The sequence below is a fragment of the Ochotona curzoniae genome, unplaced genomic scaffold (assembly GCF_017591425.1).
Source record: "Ochotona curzoniae isolate NIBS_2020 unplaced genomic scaffold, NIBS_Ocur_1.0 scaffold_3223, whole genome shotgun sequence".
NCBI lineage: Eukaryota > Metazoa > Chordata > Mammalia > Lagomorpha > Ochotonidae > Ochotona > Ochotona curzoniae.
The window spans coordinates 2,062,069-2,078,135 of NW_024467108.1; the positions used below are offsets into that span (position 1 = coordinate 2,062,069).

General features: G+C 41.2%; 1 protein-coding gene across 4 annotated transcripts in view; it reads left to right on the plus strand.

The window, feature by feature from the left end:
• The window catches only part of NUP98 (nucleoporin 98 and 96 precursor), a 92,376-nt gene that overhangs the window by 43,030 nt on the left and 33,279 nt on the right, over positions 1–16,067 (plus strand). For all 4 annotated transcript variants that reach the window (XM_040964361.1, XM_040964364.1, XM_040964362.1 and 1 more), the window contains exons 13-19: positions 3,972–4,105; positions 8,690–8,877; positions 10,361–10,477; positions 11,579–11,874; positions 12,971–13,084; positions 13,283–13,421; positions 14,905–15,082. In XM_040964361.1, coding sequence (XP_040820295.1) covers positions 3,972–4,105; positions 8,690–8,877; positions 10,361–10,477; positions 11,579–11,874; positions 12,971–13,084; positions 13,283–13,421; positions 14,905–15,082 — 1,166 coding nt within the window. The remainder of the gene's footprint in view (positions 1–3,971; positions 4,106–8,689; positions 8,878–10,360; positions 10,478–11,578; positions 11,875–12,970; positions 13,085–13,282; positions 13,422–14,904; positions 15,083–16,067) is intronic.

The following is a 16,067-nucleotide window of genomic DNA, read 5'->3' on the forward strand; positions in this document are numbered from 1 at the left end:
ACGAAAAACTGGTTTCACTTGACATAAATAAAAGTAACTGCCAGGTCTGGCACAGTAGCCTACCAACTAAAGTCTTCACCTTGCATGCGCCACGATCCCATATGGGCACGGGTTCCTAGTCCGGCAGCCCCGCTTCCCTTCCAGCTCCCTGCCTGTGACCCGGGAAAGCAGTCAAGGACAGGCCAAAGCCTTGGGTCTCTGCACTCGTATGGGAGATCTGGAAAGAAGCTCCTGGCACCTGGATTCAGATCAGCTAAGCTCTGGTTATTGTGGCCACTTGGAGCGAATCAACACATGGAATATCATCCTCTGTCTCTCCTCCTCTCTTTATATTTGACTTTCCAGTGAAAATAAAATAAATCTTTATATCTAAGAAAAAACCCAACCCTGCCATTTAGATAGAAGGAAAGGTGGAAGTTAGTGTTGTGCCACTACGTTTGTCTTTTGTACTATTAGGATAAAAACGTGTGTTTTGAGCAAACCTTGTTTGTTTGAGATATGTACTTTTATGTATTCTGCCGATGAGTTATTTCTTCCCCATGTCAGTTTTTGAATCTTCTTTGTAAAATGAGAGTAACAATACTCTTCTCTGCTGTTCTGTCTTTGGTTCTAATCATCGGTGTAAGAAAAAAACTTGCTAGCTTGGCACAATGACTCAATGGCTAAATCCGCATCTTGCAAGTGCCAGGATCCAATATGGGCAGCAGTTCGTGTCTTGGCTGCTCCGTTTCTCATCCAGCTCTTTGCTTTTGTCCTGGGAAGGCAGTAGAAGATGGTCCAAAGCCTTTGGACTCTGAAGTTGAATAGGAGACATAGAAGAGGCTCCTGGTTCCTGACTTCGGATCTGCTCAGCTCTGACTGTTGCAGCCATTTTGGGAGTGAACCAGTGGAAGGAAGATTTTTCTGTCTCTTCTCTGTGTATCTGAAAATGCCTGAAATGGCTGGGGCTGAATTGGGCAAAAGCCAGATGCTCAGTATGGGTCTGCTAAGTGTGTAGCAAAAATCCCAGTTCCTAAGCCATCGCCTGTTGCCATCCCTTTGTATGTGTGAGCAGGATGCTGAAGAGGACAGTGAGCTGACTCTTGAATATAGGCACTTCAAATTGTGTTAATGGTGACTCATGACGATGTCAGTGCCTGTTTCACTATTTGTGTCTTTTAAGTAGTTAACCTAGAGATTTCATATTCACATTAATAGAAATTAAACCAGGCTTTCCTAATTGTGCTTCAGTTTGTTGGAGAACATTTTTATTTAATGATTTCAGCTAGTGGTACTTATACTTGATTAACCATGGGGTTACTGTTGCAAGTCAGTGTCTTTTTTACATGGATAGTTGACTGTCAGGTAGCAAGATGATGAAGATCAGAGTTCTCAAAGATGATGATGATGATAACAATAAAATGTTAATGGGGAAAAAAAGTTAGTGTTCTCTAAAATTCTGCTGGTTTCATTGTATAGTCCCCAGAATAGCATTGTGTTGTTAATGTGTAGCATTACATGTGAAAGGATAAGCTTCCATGTTTTTTACCTGCCTATAAAATTGGGACTGGGAACATTCTTAATGCAAATGATTGACTACATACTATTTTACTTGACAACTCCACTGGATTTCAAAAGCACACTTCTGAAATATCACAACAGTATTTGGTTATGCTCAGTGAGCACATCTAGTTTTGATTAAGTAAACTCAGCTCTGCCTATTTTGATATTATTATTGATGCTTCCCCCCCTCATTGTGAGAATTTTGAAAATGCATTATTGCTGATATTCTTTTAATTTAGGTTATTTTAGCACATTAAAACTTTTAATTTTTTTTAATTGTTAATAACATTGTATTATGTGATACAGTTTTATAAGTACTGCGATTTCCCCCACCCCTCCCGTAACCATGGTGGATTCCTCCACCTTGTTGCGTAACCACAGTCCAAGTTCAGTTGAGATTCCTTCATTGCAAGCATATATCAAGCATAGAGTCCAGCATCTTATTGTCCAGATAAGCTCAACGGCTTGTTGGGGAGACCTTCTCTGGTCTGAAGGTAGAGCCAAAAGAGTAAAATCCCGATCAATTAAAAGCTCCAACAAAACATCAGCACCAATATACAATGTTATGGAATTAATTGACATAGTATTGAGTAAATAATACGTTAAAAAATAATGCAAGTTCAATTTTTTAAAACACATGTAACTTTTTTAATTTTTTAAGATTTATTTTATTGGGCCTGGCGCAGTGGCGCAAGTGGTTAAGGTCCTCGCCTTGCACGCCTGGGATCCCATTTGGGCTCTGGTTCTAATCCCGGCAGCCCCGCTTCCCTTCCAGCTCCCTGCCTGTGGCCCGGGAAAGCAGTCGAGGACGGCCCAAAGCTTTGGGACCCTGAACCCGGAAGAGGCTCCTGGCTTCGGATCGGCAAAGTATCGGCCGTTGCGGTCACTTGGGGAGTGAATCATCAGATGGAAGATCTTCCTCTCTGTCTCTCCTCTCTGTATATCCGCCTTTCCAATAAAAAATAATAATAATAATAAATCTTTAAAAAAAAGATTTATTTTATTTTTATTGGAACGTCGTATATATAGAAAGGAAGATCTCCTGTCTAATTATTCCTTCCAGAAGTGACCACAATGGCCAGAGCTGAGCCGATCCTAAGCCAAGAGGCAGGATCTTTGACCTTCCTCTGGGTCTCCCATACGAGTGCAGAATTCCAAAGCGTGGGGCCATCTTCGACTGCTTTCCCAGGCCACAAGCAGCGAGCTGAATGGGAAGTGGGGCTGCTGGGCTTAGAACTGTTACCCATGTGGGATCCCGGGGAGTGCAAGGCAAGGGCTTTAGCTGCTAGGTCACTGTGCTGGGCGCACATTAAATATTAACTTTGCTAATTTTCTATGGCATTGGTAACTAATGTTCTTATGCTTATAGAGTAAGTAAGGATAATGAGGTGATCCTTTTTTTGTTGTTATTCCTTAAGATTTATTTTTATCAAAAGGGCAAATTTACAGAGAGGAGGAGAGAGATTATCTGTCCACTGGTTCAGTCCTCAGGTAGCCACAAAGGCTAAACCAGGGACCAGACGTCTTCTCTAAGTCTTCCAAGTGGGTGCAAAGTTCCAAGGCTTTGGGCCATCCTGACTATTTTCCCAAGGCACAAGCATGGAGCTGGATGCTATGTGGTGCAGCCAGGAAGTGAACCAGTGGCCGGCCGTATAGGATCCCGGCAGTAGCATGCCAAGGCTTTTTCCATTGAGCCACCACTTTGGCCCTTAGTTTTAATTTAATTAAATTGTCAGATGAAGTTTTCACAATTGACCTTATTAGGTTAAAATATTTAGAAATTGGGCCCTGCGCGGTTGCACCGTGGTTAAGGTCCTCGCCTTGCACACCCGGGATCCCACATAGGCGCCGGTTCTAATCCCGGCAGCCCCGCTTCCCTTCCAGCTCCCTGCCTGTGGCCTGGGAAAGCAGTCGAGGACAGCCCAAAGCTTTGGGACCCTGCACCCGCGTGGGAGACCTGGAAGAGGCTCCTGGCTTCGGATCGGCATAGTATCGGCCCGTTGCACTCACTTGGGGAGTGAATCATTGGACAGAAGATCTTCCTCTCTGTCTCTCCTCTCTGTATATCCGCCTTTCCAATAAAAAATAAAAATAAATCTTTAAAAAAAATATTTAGAAATTATTGTTCTGTGTTACGTGATTTTTATTGTTATAGGCTGAAAAAATCTGTAGTATTTCTCTGTATAAAAGGCTACATTACTTTTATACCATTATGCCTAAGATGGCTGTAAAATATTTTTTCTAGATTATTTTTATATTGGATGTACCAGTTATTGAGTACCAGTTAATGAGCTTTTTTTGAGTTTGTCCCCTTCTGTGTTCACTCAGTAAGGCTTCCAAGTCTGAGCCTTTTGGGGACCTCCCCAAGAAGAATATTGAATTTTATGGTATCAATGCACTGACTCCTTTTCTTCTTTATTTTCTTGAAGCTTTGACAGATCCAAATGCTGCTGCTGCCCAGCAGGCCGTTCTCCAACAGCACCTCAATAGTCTCACATACTCACCCTTCGGAGACTCCCCGCTCTTCCGGAATCCTATGTCAGACCCTAAGAAGAAAGAAGAGGTAAATTTTAGAATATAAAATGCTTTCATAAGAAAACTAAATGTGAATTATGTGATTTTTTTTTTTTAAGGATGTATTTCTTTTTATTGGAAAGGCAGATTTCCAGAGAGAGGGGAAGAAAGAAATACCTTCCCAAAATGCTCCACTGGCTACAAAGGCTGGAGCTGAGCTGATCAGAAGCCGGGAGTCTGGCAGAGGCCCCTCCTGTTCTCCCATGTGGGTGCAAGGTTCCAGGGACTTGAGCTATTCTTTGCTGCTTCCCCAGGCCACAAGCAGGGAGTTGGATAAGAAGTAGAGGAGTTGGGAAACAAATTAGCACCAACAAATTAGATCCCAGCAAATGCAAGGCCAGGATTCAGTTACTGCGCCATCCCAATATAAATTTTGATTAGGTGAAAATCATGTTATTTGTGCAGTCTGAAGCCTAAATGTATAGAAGTTATTGTTGTACAAAGCTGAGATTACGGAGTGAATATGTGTGACTTATTCTTCACGCCATTAATACTCATTTCAGAGGATCAGACCTGTAAGCATTTAGCTGTATGCTGCCCTGATACATAGTGATAGGCAGAAGGGCTCAACGGCTGTTAAATGCACTAATAAAAGTGTGTCTGCGTGATGGGATATCATTCAGTCCTAAAAGAATGTGGAGTTCTGAGAATGCTAAAGTGTGGGTGAAGCTGGGAAGGCTGCTAAATTAAACAGTGAATTTCATATATTAAAATAAGGGAAATTTTTCTTATATATATTTCTCCTAATAAAAATATAATGGGAGAAAGAGAATACTTGGATTTTAGGGGGGGTGGGGAAAATTTGTTAAGGCTTTTTAAGAGGTAGATATTTAGGGTCAAGCACACTAGCATAGAAGGTAAATCCTTGCATATGCCAGGGTGACATATGAGCACCAGTTCATGTCCTGCTACTTGCTTCCCATGCAGCTCCCTGTTTGCCGCCTGGGAAGTCAGTCAAGGATGGCCCAAAGGCTAGGGACCTTAATGGCTAGTGCACTTGCGTGGGAGACTCAGAAGAGGCATCTGGTATCCAATAAAAAGGCATCTGCTTTCCAATAAAAATAAATCTTTTTTTTTTTAAGATTTATTTATTTTTATTGAAAAGGCAGATATACAAAGAGGAGGAGGGACAGAAAGGAAGATCTTCACTCTGATGTTTCACTCCCCAATGGCTAGAGCTGAGCTGATCCGAAGCCAGGATCCAGGAGCTCTTCTGTGTCTCCCATGTGGGTTCAGGGTCTCAAGGTTTTGGGCCGTACTCGACTACCTTCCCAGGCCACAAGCAGGGAGCTGGAAGGGAAGCAGGACAGTCAGTATTAGAACCGGCGACCATATGGGATCGCAGCACGTGCAAGGCGAGGACTTTAGCCTCTAGATTATTGTGCTGGGCCCAATATATATATGTATATTTTAAAGATAATAGTTAACAAAAGTCACAGAAGTTATTTAGGCAGCTTCATTGTTAACAAAGTTACAGACGGGCCCGGCGCGGTGGCGCAAGTGGTTAAGTCCTCGCCTTGCACGCCCGGGATCCCATATGGGCACCGGTTCTAATCCCGGCAGCCCCGCTTCCCTTCCAGCTCCCTGCCTGTGGCCTGGGGAAGCAGTTGAGGACGGCCCAAAGCTTTGGGACCCTGCACCCGCGTGGGAGACCCGGAAGAGGCTCCTGGCTTCGGATCGGCATAGTATCGACCCGTTGCGGCTCACTTGGGGAGTGAATCATCGGATGGAAGATCTTCCTCTCTGTATCTCCTCTCTGTATATCCGCCTTTCCAATAAAAAATAATAAAAATAAATCTTAAAAAAAAAACAAAGTTACAGACAATTTACAGAGAAGAAGTTGTGACTTTGTATGATATGTGAAATGTTTCTGTAATATTTACTATTGAAAAGCATATGCATATGCAAGTGTGTTTTGAAAATGCTGTTAGTTGTGCTAACCTGATTTTTAAAAAAACTTTGTATTAATTAAAAGGTAGATATACAGAGAAATGGAAGAAAGATAGAGATCTTCCATCTGGTTGATTTCCTAAAAGGCTGATAACTTCTGGAAACAGGAGATTCTTTTGTGTCCTCCACGTGGGTGAAAGGGCCTAAGCACTTGAGCCGTCTTCTGCAGCTTTTTCAGGTGAATTAGGAGGAAGCTGGATTGAAAGTGGAGCAGCCCAGACTTGAATGGATGCTCATGTGGAATGCCAGTGCTGCACAACACTGGCTGCCCAACTTGGACTCTTAATTCAACTGTTTCATCTACTAATTCTTATTATTTAGTACTCAGTTCTTTAGTAATTTACTAATGTTTACTAAAGTATAAATAAATATAAGCCAATTACTGTCCCTTTTTTCAACATGTTTATTTATTTTTTTTAAAGATTTATTTTTATTTTTTTTTTTATTGGAATGGCGGATATACAGAGAGGAGAGACAGAGAGGAAGATCTTCCATCCGATGATTCACTCCCCAAGTGACCTGCAATGGCCAGTGCTATGCCGATCCGAAGCCAGGAGCCTCCTCAGGGTCTCCCACGCAGGTGCAGGTTCCCAAAGCTTTGGGCCGTCCTCGACTGCCTTCCCGGGCCACAGGCAGGGAGCTGGAAGGGAAGCGGGGCTGCCGGAATTAGAACCGGCACCCAAAAGGGATCCCGGGTGTGCAAGGCGAGGACCTTAACCACTTGCGCCATCGCGCCAGACCCCTCAACATGTTTTGATCGTGTATATTTCATGACTGAACCTTAATTTTACTTGAATCCTAGTTTTAATTGAGAAATAATTTCTGTGACTTAGGATTTTTTTTGGTATATGTTTTCTTAAAGTGATGTAGAGTCCATTATGTTTACTTTACAGTGCAAAACTCCTGGGGCCCAGTGCTGTGGTTCAGCGGGTAAAACCTCGCCTTGGAAGCACCGTGATCCCATATGGGCTGTGGCTTGTTATCCATTATGGTGCCGGGTCATGTGCTGGCTACTCCATTTTCCATCCAGCTCCCTGCTTGTGACCAGGGAAAGCAGTAGAAGATGGCCCAAAGCCTTGGGACCCTGCACCTTTGTGGGAGGCCAGGAAGTAGCTCTGGCTTTGGATTGGCTTAGCTCCAGCCATTGTGGCCACTTGGGGAGTGAACCAGTGAATAGAAGATCTTTGTGTGTTTCCTTCTTTCTGTAAATCTGATCTGCCTTTTCGTTAGAATACATAAATTTTTTGGGGAAAAGAAATGCATGCTAAATACTCTTCAAAGATGAAAAAATCGGTATAATGTAGATTATTCCAATGTATTCATTGATAAGTGGTTTTCACATTTCTTTTTGACATTGATCAATGTGAACATCAAAATCACAAAGTGGGAGACAGATTTTTACCAGCTTGTTCGCCTTCCAGATGTCTGCATTAGGATTAGGTCAATTTGAAACCTGTAGCTTCTTTCAAACCTCCTATGTGGGTGTGATATTTCCACACATGTGTCTTCTGCTGCCTTTTCCTGGGCATTGGTAGGGAGCTGGATTAGTAATGGAGCATTTGGTATTCCATCCAGTCACCATGTGGGATCTCATGATCTTAGGAAGTAATCTTACCTGCTATGCCACAACCTTAGTTTTCTTAAATATTTATCAAACCCATTGTCTCATTTTTCATTTTCAAAGATATCAGACATATCACTTGAAATGGGAGCTGAGGGCCCGGCATGATAGCGTAGCAGTTAAAAGTTCTTGCCTTATACACACCGAAATCCCATATGGGTGCTGGTTCTTATCCCGGCAGCCCCGCTTCCCATCCAGCTCCCTGCCTCTGGCCTGGGAAAGCAGTGGAGGACAGCCCAAAGATTTGGGACCCTGCACCCACCAACATGGGAGACCTAGAGGAAGCTCCTGGCTTCTGATTGGCTCAGCTCCAGCAGTTGCGTCCGCTTTGGGAGTAAAGCATTGGATGAAAGATCTTCCTCTCTGTCTTTCCTCTTCTCAGTATATCCACCTTTCCAATAAAAATAATAAATATTTTTAAAAAGAAGAAGAAATAGGAACTGAACAGATGAGTAAAACACAATTAGAGAAATAAATGTTCCATCACCATTCATATGTGAGTAAATCGTGTGTTGAATGTGAAGCTTTGTTGGCTATGGTTAGGACTCAGACATTTTCTTGCAGGTAAAAATACAGATTCGATTTTAATTCTGAACCCTGTGTTGTGGCTTATAGGTTAAAGCTCTGACTGCAATGCTTGAGTGCTTGTGCACCATTTCAGATCTTGGCTGCTGCACTCCAGTCCACTGATAACATGCCTGTGAAAGCAGTAAAGGTGGCCCAAGTGCTTTTGCCCCTGATTTCATTTGGGAGACTCAGAAGAATCTTTGGGCTGTTGATTTTGGACATACCCAGCCCACTCTTCTGGTCTTTTAGGGCTTAAAGCAGTGACTAAAAGATTGTCTTTTTCTGTAAATTTGCCTTTCAACATACATTTTAAAGTGATAAGTAATTCTTTTTAAAACATTGAAAAGTATTTAAATTCTGTTCCTCTGGCTTTTAAAATCCATCCTAGGTATTTGAAATAAACTAGAACTTTTTCTGATATTTCTTGTTTTACAGAGATTGAAACCAACTAATCCAGCAGCCCAGAAAGCTCTTACCACACCTACTCATTATAAATTGACACCTCGTCCTGCCACCAGAGTTCGGCCAAAAGCCCTGCAGACAACAGGCACCGCCAAGTCACAGCTCTTTGATGGGCTGGATGACGATGAACCGTCTCTTGCCAATGGAGCATTCATGCCCAAGTGAGTTTATTTTTATTAGCATAAAGTAGCTATAAAACGCTGATATAAAATGAATTTAAAACAGTGTGTAGTTATTTAAATGTAATGCAAATATAATACTTAATAAAACATTGTGTGTTGGGCCTGGAGTAATAGCTCAGTAGATAAATCCTTGCAAGCACCAGGATCTCATAAAGGTACCAGTTCATGTCCCAGTTGCTCCACTTGCTGTCCAGCTCCCTGCTTAAAGGCTGGGAAAGCAGTAGATGATGGTCCAAGGCCATGGTACCCTGCACCCACTTGGGGACCTGAAAGAAATTCCTGGCTTCAGAGCCGATCAGCTCCGGCCATTGGCAGCCACTTGGGGAAAGAACACCAGTGGGTCGCTGTAAGAAAGAAAGGACTTTGTTTCTTGCTGTAAATCTGCCTTTCTAATAAAAATAAATTTTTTTGAAAGATTTAGTTATTTTTATTGCTAAGTCAGATATACGGAGAGAAGGAGAAAGACCTTCTGTCCCAAGTGACTGCAATGGCTGGTACTACGCCAATCCGAAGCCAGGAGCCAGGGGCTCTTATTGGTCTCTCACACGGGTGCTGGATCCCAAGACTTTGGGCCGTCCTCGACTGCATTCCCAGGCCACAAGCAGGGAGCTGAATGGGAAGTGGGGCCACAGGGATTAGAACCGGTGACCATATGGAATCCTGGTGTGTTTAGCTGGTAGGCTATCTCACTGGGCCCAAGGATAAATAAATAAATCTTAAAAAAAAAAAAAACTAAAATATACAGTGTCTCCATATAAGACATCACTTCTCGTATAACCACAATTTATATAAAGATTTTTTAAATGATGTATTTTCTTTTTATTTATTTTTTTAAACTTTAAAGTCAGAGAGATGGAGGGTAAAAGACAATCACACAGATTTTCATCTGCTGGTTCACTTCCTAATTGGCTGCAACTGCTAAAGCTGGGCTAGCGCAAAGCCAGGAACCAGGAGCCCCTTCTGGGTTTCCCACTTGATTGCAGGGGCCCAGGGTCTTGTGGCATCCTCCACTGGTTTTCCAGGCCCTAAGCATATACCTGAATCAGAAATAGTGTTCCTGGGACACATTGATGCCCATATGGGCTGCTGCTGTTTGAAGGCAGAGGGAAGGACGAGAGAGAGCAGAAATCTATTATTTAGTCCATTAGTGGACAATATCCTGTTGTCCTGTTTTCTTTAGGACAAACAACACTGTGTGTTCTGTATACATGTATTGACTTTGTGAAATGAATGAACTAAGCCTTGGATGAAGTACTAAAGGAATTGTGAATGGGGAATTTTCAAGAGCATTTTGCACTTAGATTTGAAAGTGTAAAATATTTGAGGTCTTTCTTTCTGATTACACAGGTCTATAAAGTTTTTTAGTAGAGCTTGTTATATCATTTTTAGCTGAAAGAAAAGTTTGTACTGCAATTTTTAAGATACTGCTTAACTTTTGTTTTCCTTTAATGTCTACGTATAGGAAAAGCATTAAGAAACTGGTTTTAAAGAACCTTAACAATAGCAACCTCTTTTCTCCTGTGAATCGTGATTCAGAAGATCTTGCTTCACCATCTGAATATCCAGAAAATGGAGAAAGGTAACTGAGTCCTGTTTTGCCTTTATCTCATTCTCATTTTCAAGTGATCATCAGCTTTTCTTTTTTTTTTTTTAAAGATTGTTGTATTTGAAAGGTGGAGTTACATTGAGAGAGTAGCAGAGGAAGAAAAAGTTCTTCTAGCCACTGGTTCACTCCCAAGATGGCTGCAACAGTTAGAGCTAAACTGCTCTGAAGACAGGATCCAGGAGTTTGATCTAGGTCCCCCAGTTGTTTGTAAGGGTCTGAGCAGTTACGCAATCTCCTACTGCTTTCCTAGGCACATTAGCAGATTGCTGGATTGGAAGTGGAGCAGCCGGTACTCAAACTGGCCTACATATGGAATATCTCCATTGCAGGTTGTGGCTTAACCTATTAGACCCCAAGTCCAGTTTCACTCTGCTTAGAAGTTAATGTACCTTTGGAACTGGCATTGTGCTAAAGCATATACAAACATTGCCATTCCCTATGGGCACCAGTTTGTGTTTTCCATACTCCCCACTCAATTACTGATTCAGTTTCCTGCTCATTTCCTGAAAAAAGTGAACAGAGGGTTCCTCAAGAGCTTAGGCCCCTTCACTCATGTGGAAGACCTAGAATAATCTGTTGGTTCCTGGCTTTTGCCTTGCCCAGTCCCAGAGATTAAAGTCATCTGCAGAGTGACCCAGCAGGTAGAAAATCTGTTACTTTATGTGTAACTGTGGTTTGCAAATTCTAGAATAAAAAAATTTTGTGAAAATTTAGGATGCTTTGTAGATATTGAATACAAGTATTATAGCTTGTGAATACTGGGAATTGAGCATGCTTTTGCATTTTGAGCACTGTCAACCTTAGAGTTATGTAACTTTTGAATCAGCTCTCCAAAATATGAATTCTTCATTTCCCATTAGTATTTGATTTTGTCAATTTGATTATTAAAGGAAACATTTTCATTGTAACCAGATAACATTTATAAAGGGAGAAAGTGAAGTTATATATACTTTGAAAGCTTGTTTATGCATGGATTTTTATTTTATTAGTGTTTTATTTTTTATTGGTTTTTATTGGAAAGGCAGATTGACAGGAAAGGCCTTCCATCTGTTGCTTTCTTTTATCTCTTTCCAGATTTAGTTTCCTGAGCAAGCCTGTTGATGAGAACCATCAGGATGGTGATGATGACTCTCTTGTATCCCGTTTTTATACCAATCCCATTGCAAAACCAATTCCTCAAACCCCAGAGAGTGCTGGCAATAAGCACAACAACAGTAACAGTGTGGATGACACAATCGTTGCGTTAAACATGCGTGTTGCTCTAAGAAATGGACTGGAAGGAAGCAGTGAAGAAACTTCTTTCCATGATGAGTCATTACAGGATGATCGAGAGGATGTAGAAAATAACGCGTACCATGTGCACCCAGCAGGTGAGGTTCAGATACATGTCATTAGCAAGCACTTGAGATGACTTGTTGGTCTCATTGGTCACTGCTTTTCCTGTATAATTTTTGTCTTGATTTTACCTGTGTGAGAATGTACACTTGAATATTAACTTATGGGAGACAGTAGACTGTTAAATAATACATAGAAAATTTGGAATTTTATCACCATCTGTAGCATAAAATTACATTATAAGCCAAGGCAGGTATATTTATGTGTAAATAAAACAGAAATAGATTAACTATTTACTTCCTGGAATGTATGCAATCAGAAGATTTTTATAGTGCAGGTTATTAATAGGCATTATTTAAAGGAGTACTCTATGATTGATTCAATTGGATAAAGATATAATTAAGGAAAGTTTAGACTTCGTTAAGTGTGTTGTTAAAATGTATATATGTACATATTCCTTTTATGTTTCCACTTTATTTGATACTTTGTAGATTATACCGTATAATTTGGAAAAATACTTAGGTTTTAGAAAATTTATTTGAAGTACAGATTTATAGAAAGATTTATCTTCCATTCCCTGGTTTACTTCCGAATTGGCTAAAATGGGCAGGGCTAGACCAGACCAGGGATGGAGCCAGGAGTTCCATTTGGCTCTCCCTTGTGGATATAGGGGCCCAGATCCTTGGGACATTTTCCTCTAATTTCCCACACACATAAGCAGGAGCTAGATCTGAATTGGAGCAGCTCGGGTTCAGACTGGTACCCACTGGCAGACTTCGCCAGAGTGCCAGGCCTTCGAACAAAGTAAGATAAGTGTTGTTATTTTTTTTCTTCTTCTTCTTCTTCTTTTTTTTAATTATATTTTTGACAATCTTTACGAAGCAAATTAGGATAAAAAGGTTCAAGGGCTATAGGAAAGTGGGTAAGACCATTATTTCCATATTTTTTCCTTCATGCTTAAAGGGGGAATATTAAGGGAGAAGGCCCACTCAGTTTCCCACCCACCCCAAGTCCCGGATGTAGGGCATACTCCGAGGTTCTTGCTCAAGTGGTTTAGATGGTTTACCAGTTATGAATCGCTGCGAGAGAATCCTTTACATAAAAATAAACTTTCTTTATTTTTTGTCATAGGAATTATTCTCACTAAAGTTGGTTACTATACTATTCCATCCTTGGATGACCTTGCTAAAATTACCAATGAAAAAGGAGAGTGTATTGTCTCTGACTTCACTATTGGTCGTAAAGGTGAGTGTGAGTGCAGGAGGTAATGTGCAGGCCAGAAGTTTGCACCCTGTTTTTAAACTCAAAGGAAACTTGATAAGCACATCTGATTATTCTTATATTTGAAATTATTAAATTTAAAAATATTGATTAATGATTAATCCCAAAGCATTTTATGTGCTATGCAGAATGTATTTTTTAACTATTTGTTCTGATTTGTAGGTTATGGTTCAATCTACTTTGAAGGAGATGTGAATTTGACGAATCTAAATTTAGATGATATCGTGCATATCCGAAGAAAAGAAGTCATTGTCTACATTGATGATAACCAAAAACCCCCTGTGGGAGAAGGACTAAATAGGTAAGAATTTATTTACATAAAGGTAATAGCTAAATTTAATAGCTACATCTTATGGTTTTATCGTAAACATTAAGAGTTCTAACACCCCCTTTTTTTTTTAATGGATTAGAACATAAGGTTTTGTTTTTAATATTTAATTATTTTTAATTGGAAAGATACAGAGAGAAGGAGATACAGAGAGAAAGATATTCCATCTGCTGGTTCACTGCCACATGATTGCAACAGATGGAGCTAAGCCAATCTGAAGCCAGGAGCAAGGAGTGCCTTCCATGTCTCCCGTGTGGGTGCAAGATCTCCAGGCTTTGGGCTGTCCTCGACTGCTTTCCCAGGCCACAAGCAGGGAGCTTTTCCTGGGCATGTTTGGAAGTGGGGTAGTCTAGTCTCAGACTTAGATGCACATGGGATACCAGCATCACAGCCATCAGTTTAACCCTCTGCGTCACAACACTGGCCATGAAAAATACTATGTTCTTTTTTATTCTTCTCGGAAGAATACTATCTCTTTTAGAATTTGATCCCTAATATCTTAGCAGGAACATGAAAGGTGCATTTATTTATCTTTGTAACTTGCCAAGCCAAGATAATGAAACATAGAAAATTTCACAGGAGCTATAACTAAGGAGATTGAATTAATTGTTTAAAACTTCACAGTGAGCCCCAGCGTGATGGATCAGTGGCTAAGTCCTCACATTGCATGCACTGGGATCCCAAATAGGCTTCAGTTTGTGCCCTGGCTGCTCCACTTCCTATCCAGCTCCCTGCTTGTGGCCTGGCAAGGGTGTCAAGGGTGACCCAAAGTCTTGGGGGCGCTGTGCCTCTGTGGGAGACCCAGAAGTTCCTGACTCCTGGCTTCTGATTTGCTCAGCTTCAGCTATTGCGACCACTTGGGTGAACCAACAGATGGAAACTCTTTCTCTGTAAATCTGACTTTCTAATAAAAATAAATAAATTTAAAACTTCACACTAGAAAGGCCAGTTTCACTTTTGAATTCTACCAAGTGTTACAGAAGAGTTAACACCAGTCCTCCTCAAAAAAGTTGAGAAAAATGAGGCAGGGAGCTGGATGGGGAGTGGAGCTGCTGGGATTAGAACCAGCGCCCATATGGGATCCTGGTGCGTTTAAGGAGAGGACTTTAACCAGTATGCTATTGTGCCGGGCCCAAGGTTATAGGTCTTAAACTGCAGTGAAAATAACTAAGTTCAAAAATTTTTAATCTTACTAAATTTGTTTGAAATAATTAATGTACCCAGATAGTTTGAGGTAAACGCAGTCTGAATCTTGAACCACAATTTAAGTTGGTTGATATGTGCTGCCTGCTTGTTCTGAAGCCTCTAATTGTGGGAGGCAAAATTCAGTTCAGAACATCTCCAGAATAATTGCTAATTTCAAGATAAAATAGCTACTCTTGTTTGTGTGCAGGTGTTAGTTGGGTTTTTGTTTTGAATATGAAATATTCACACATTGCTTGTTTGTACTTTGTAGGAAGGCGGAAGTGACATTGGATGGGGTTTGGCCAACAGATAAAACTTCCCGTTGTTTGATAAAGAGCCCAGACCGTCTTGCTGATATCAACTACGAGGGGAGATTGGAAGCAGTGTCAAGAAAACAGGGAGCCCAGTTCAAAGAGTACCGGCCTGAAACTGGTTCTTGGGTGTTTAAGGTATAGTCATTTAATCCTTTTCTTTTCGAAACTCCGGTTGGAGTCACAAAGTATTAGTATTGAAACATTACATTTAAATTCTCTCATTCCTAGAAATGTGTATTTTATTTTATTTTTAAAGATGTGTTTATTATTATTATTGGAAAGTCAGATACACAGAGAAGGAGAGACAGAGAGGAAGCTCTTCCATGTACCGATTCACTTTTCAAGTGGCTGCAACAGCTGGAGCTGAGCCAGTCCAGAGCCAGGAACCAGGAGCTTCTAGGTCTCCACACTGGTGCAGGGTCCCACAGTCTTGGCTTGTCCTCGGCTGCTTTGCTAAGCCACAAGCAGAGAGCTGGATGGGGAGTGGAGCAACTGGGATTAGAACTGGCGCCCGGATGGGTTCCCGCTGCGTGCAGGGCAAGGAGTTTAGTCACTATGCTGCTGTGTCAGGCCCTATTGGTTCTAACTTACACACCTGTTTCAGAAACTCAGTAATTGTTATATGATTCTGATTCTGCCTTTATATGTATTCATTTATTTTTACTGAAAAGGCAGATGTGTAGAGAAAAGCAGAGACAGAGAAGAAAAGGTTTTCTATGTGCAGGTTCAATTCCAGAATGGTGAAAAAGGCCAAGTCTGAACTGATCTGAAGCCAGGAGCTTCATTTTCTCTTATATGGGTGCAAGTCCCAAGGCTTTGAGCCTTCCTCCATTGTTTTCCCAGGTCACAAGCAGGGAACTGGATGGGAAGCAGAGCAGCCAGGATATGTGCTAGCACCCATATGGAATTTTGGTGCTTGGAAGTGAATGTTTAGTTAGTTAAGTCATTGTGCCAGGCCCAATGATACTTCATGAACATGTGATTTGTCTTTGCTTTATGTCAAAATTTGGATACATTGTAAAGTGTTGATGTTATTACTTGTATAGATTTTAGGGAGTTGGAAGAGCTGACTTGATTTTATCCGTGATAGTGTTACTATATGATTTATTCTTCTTGTAGA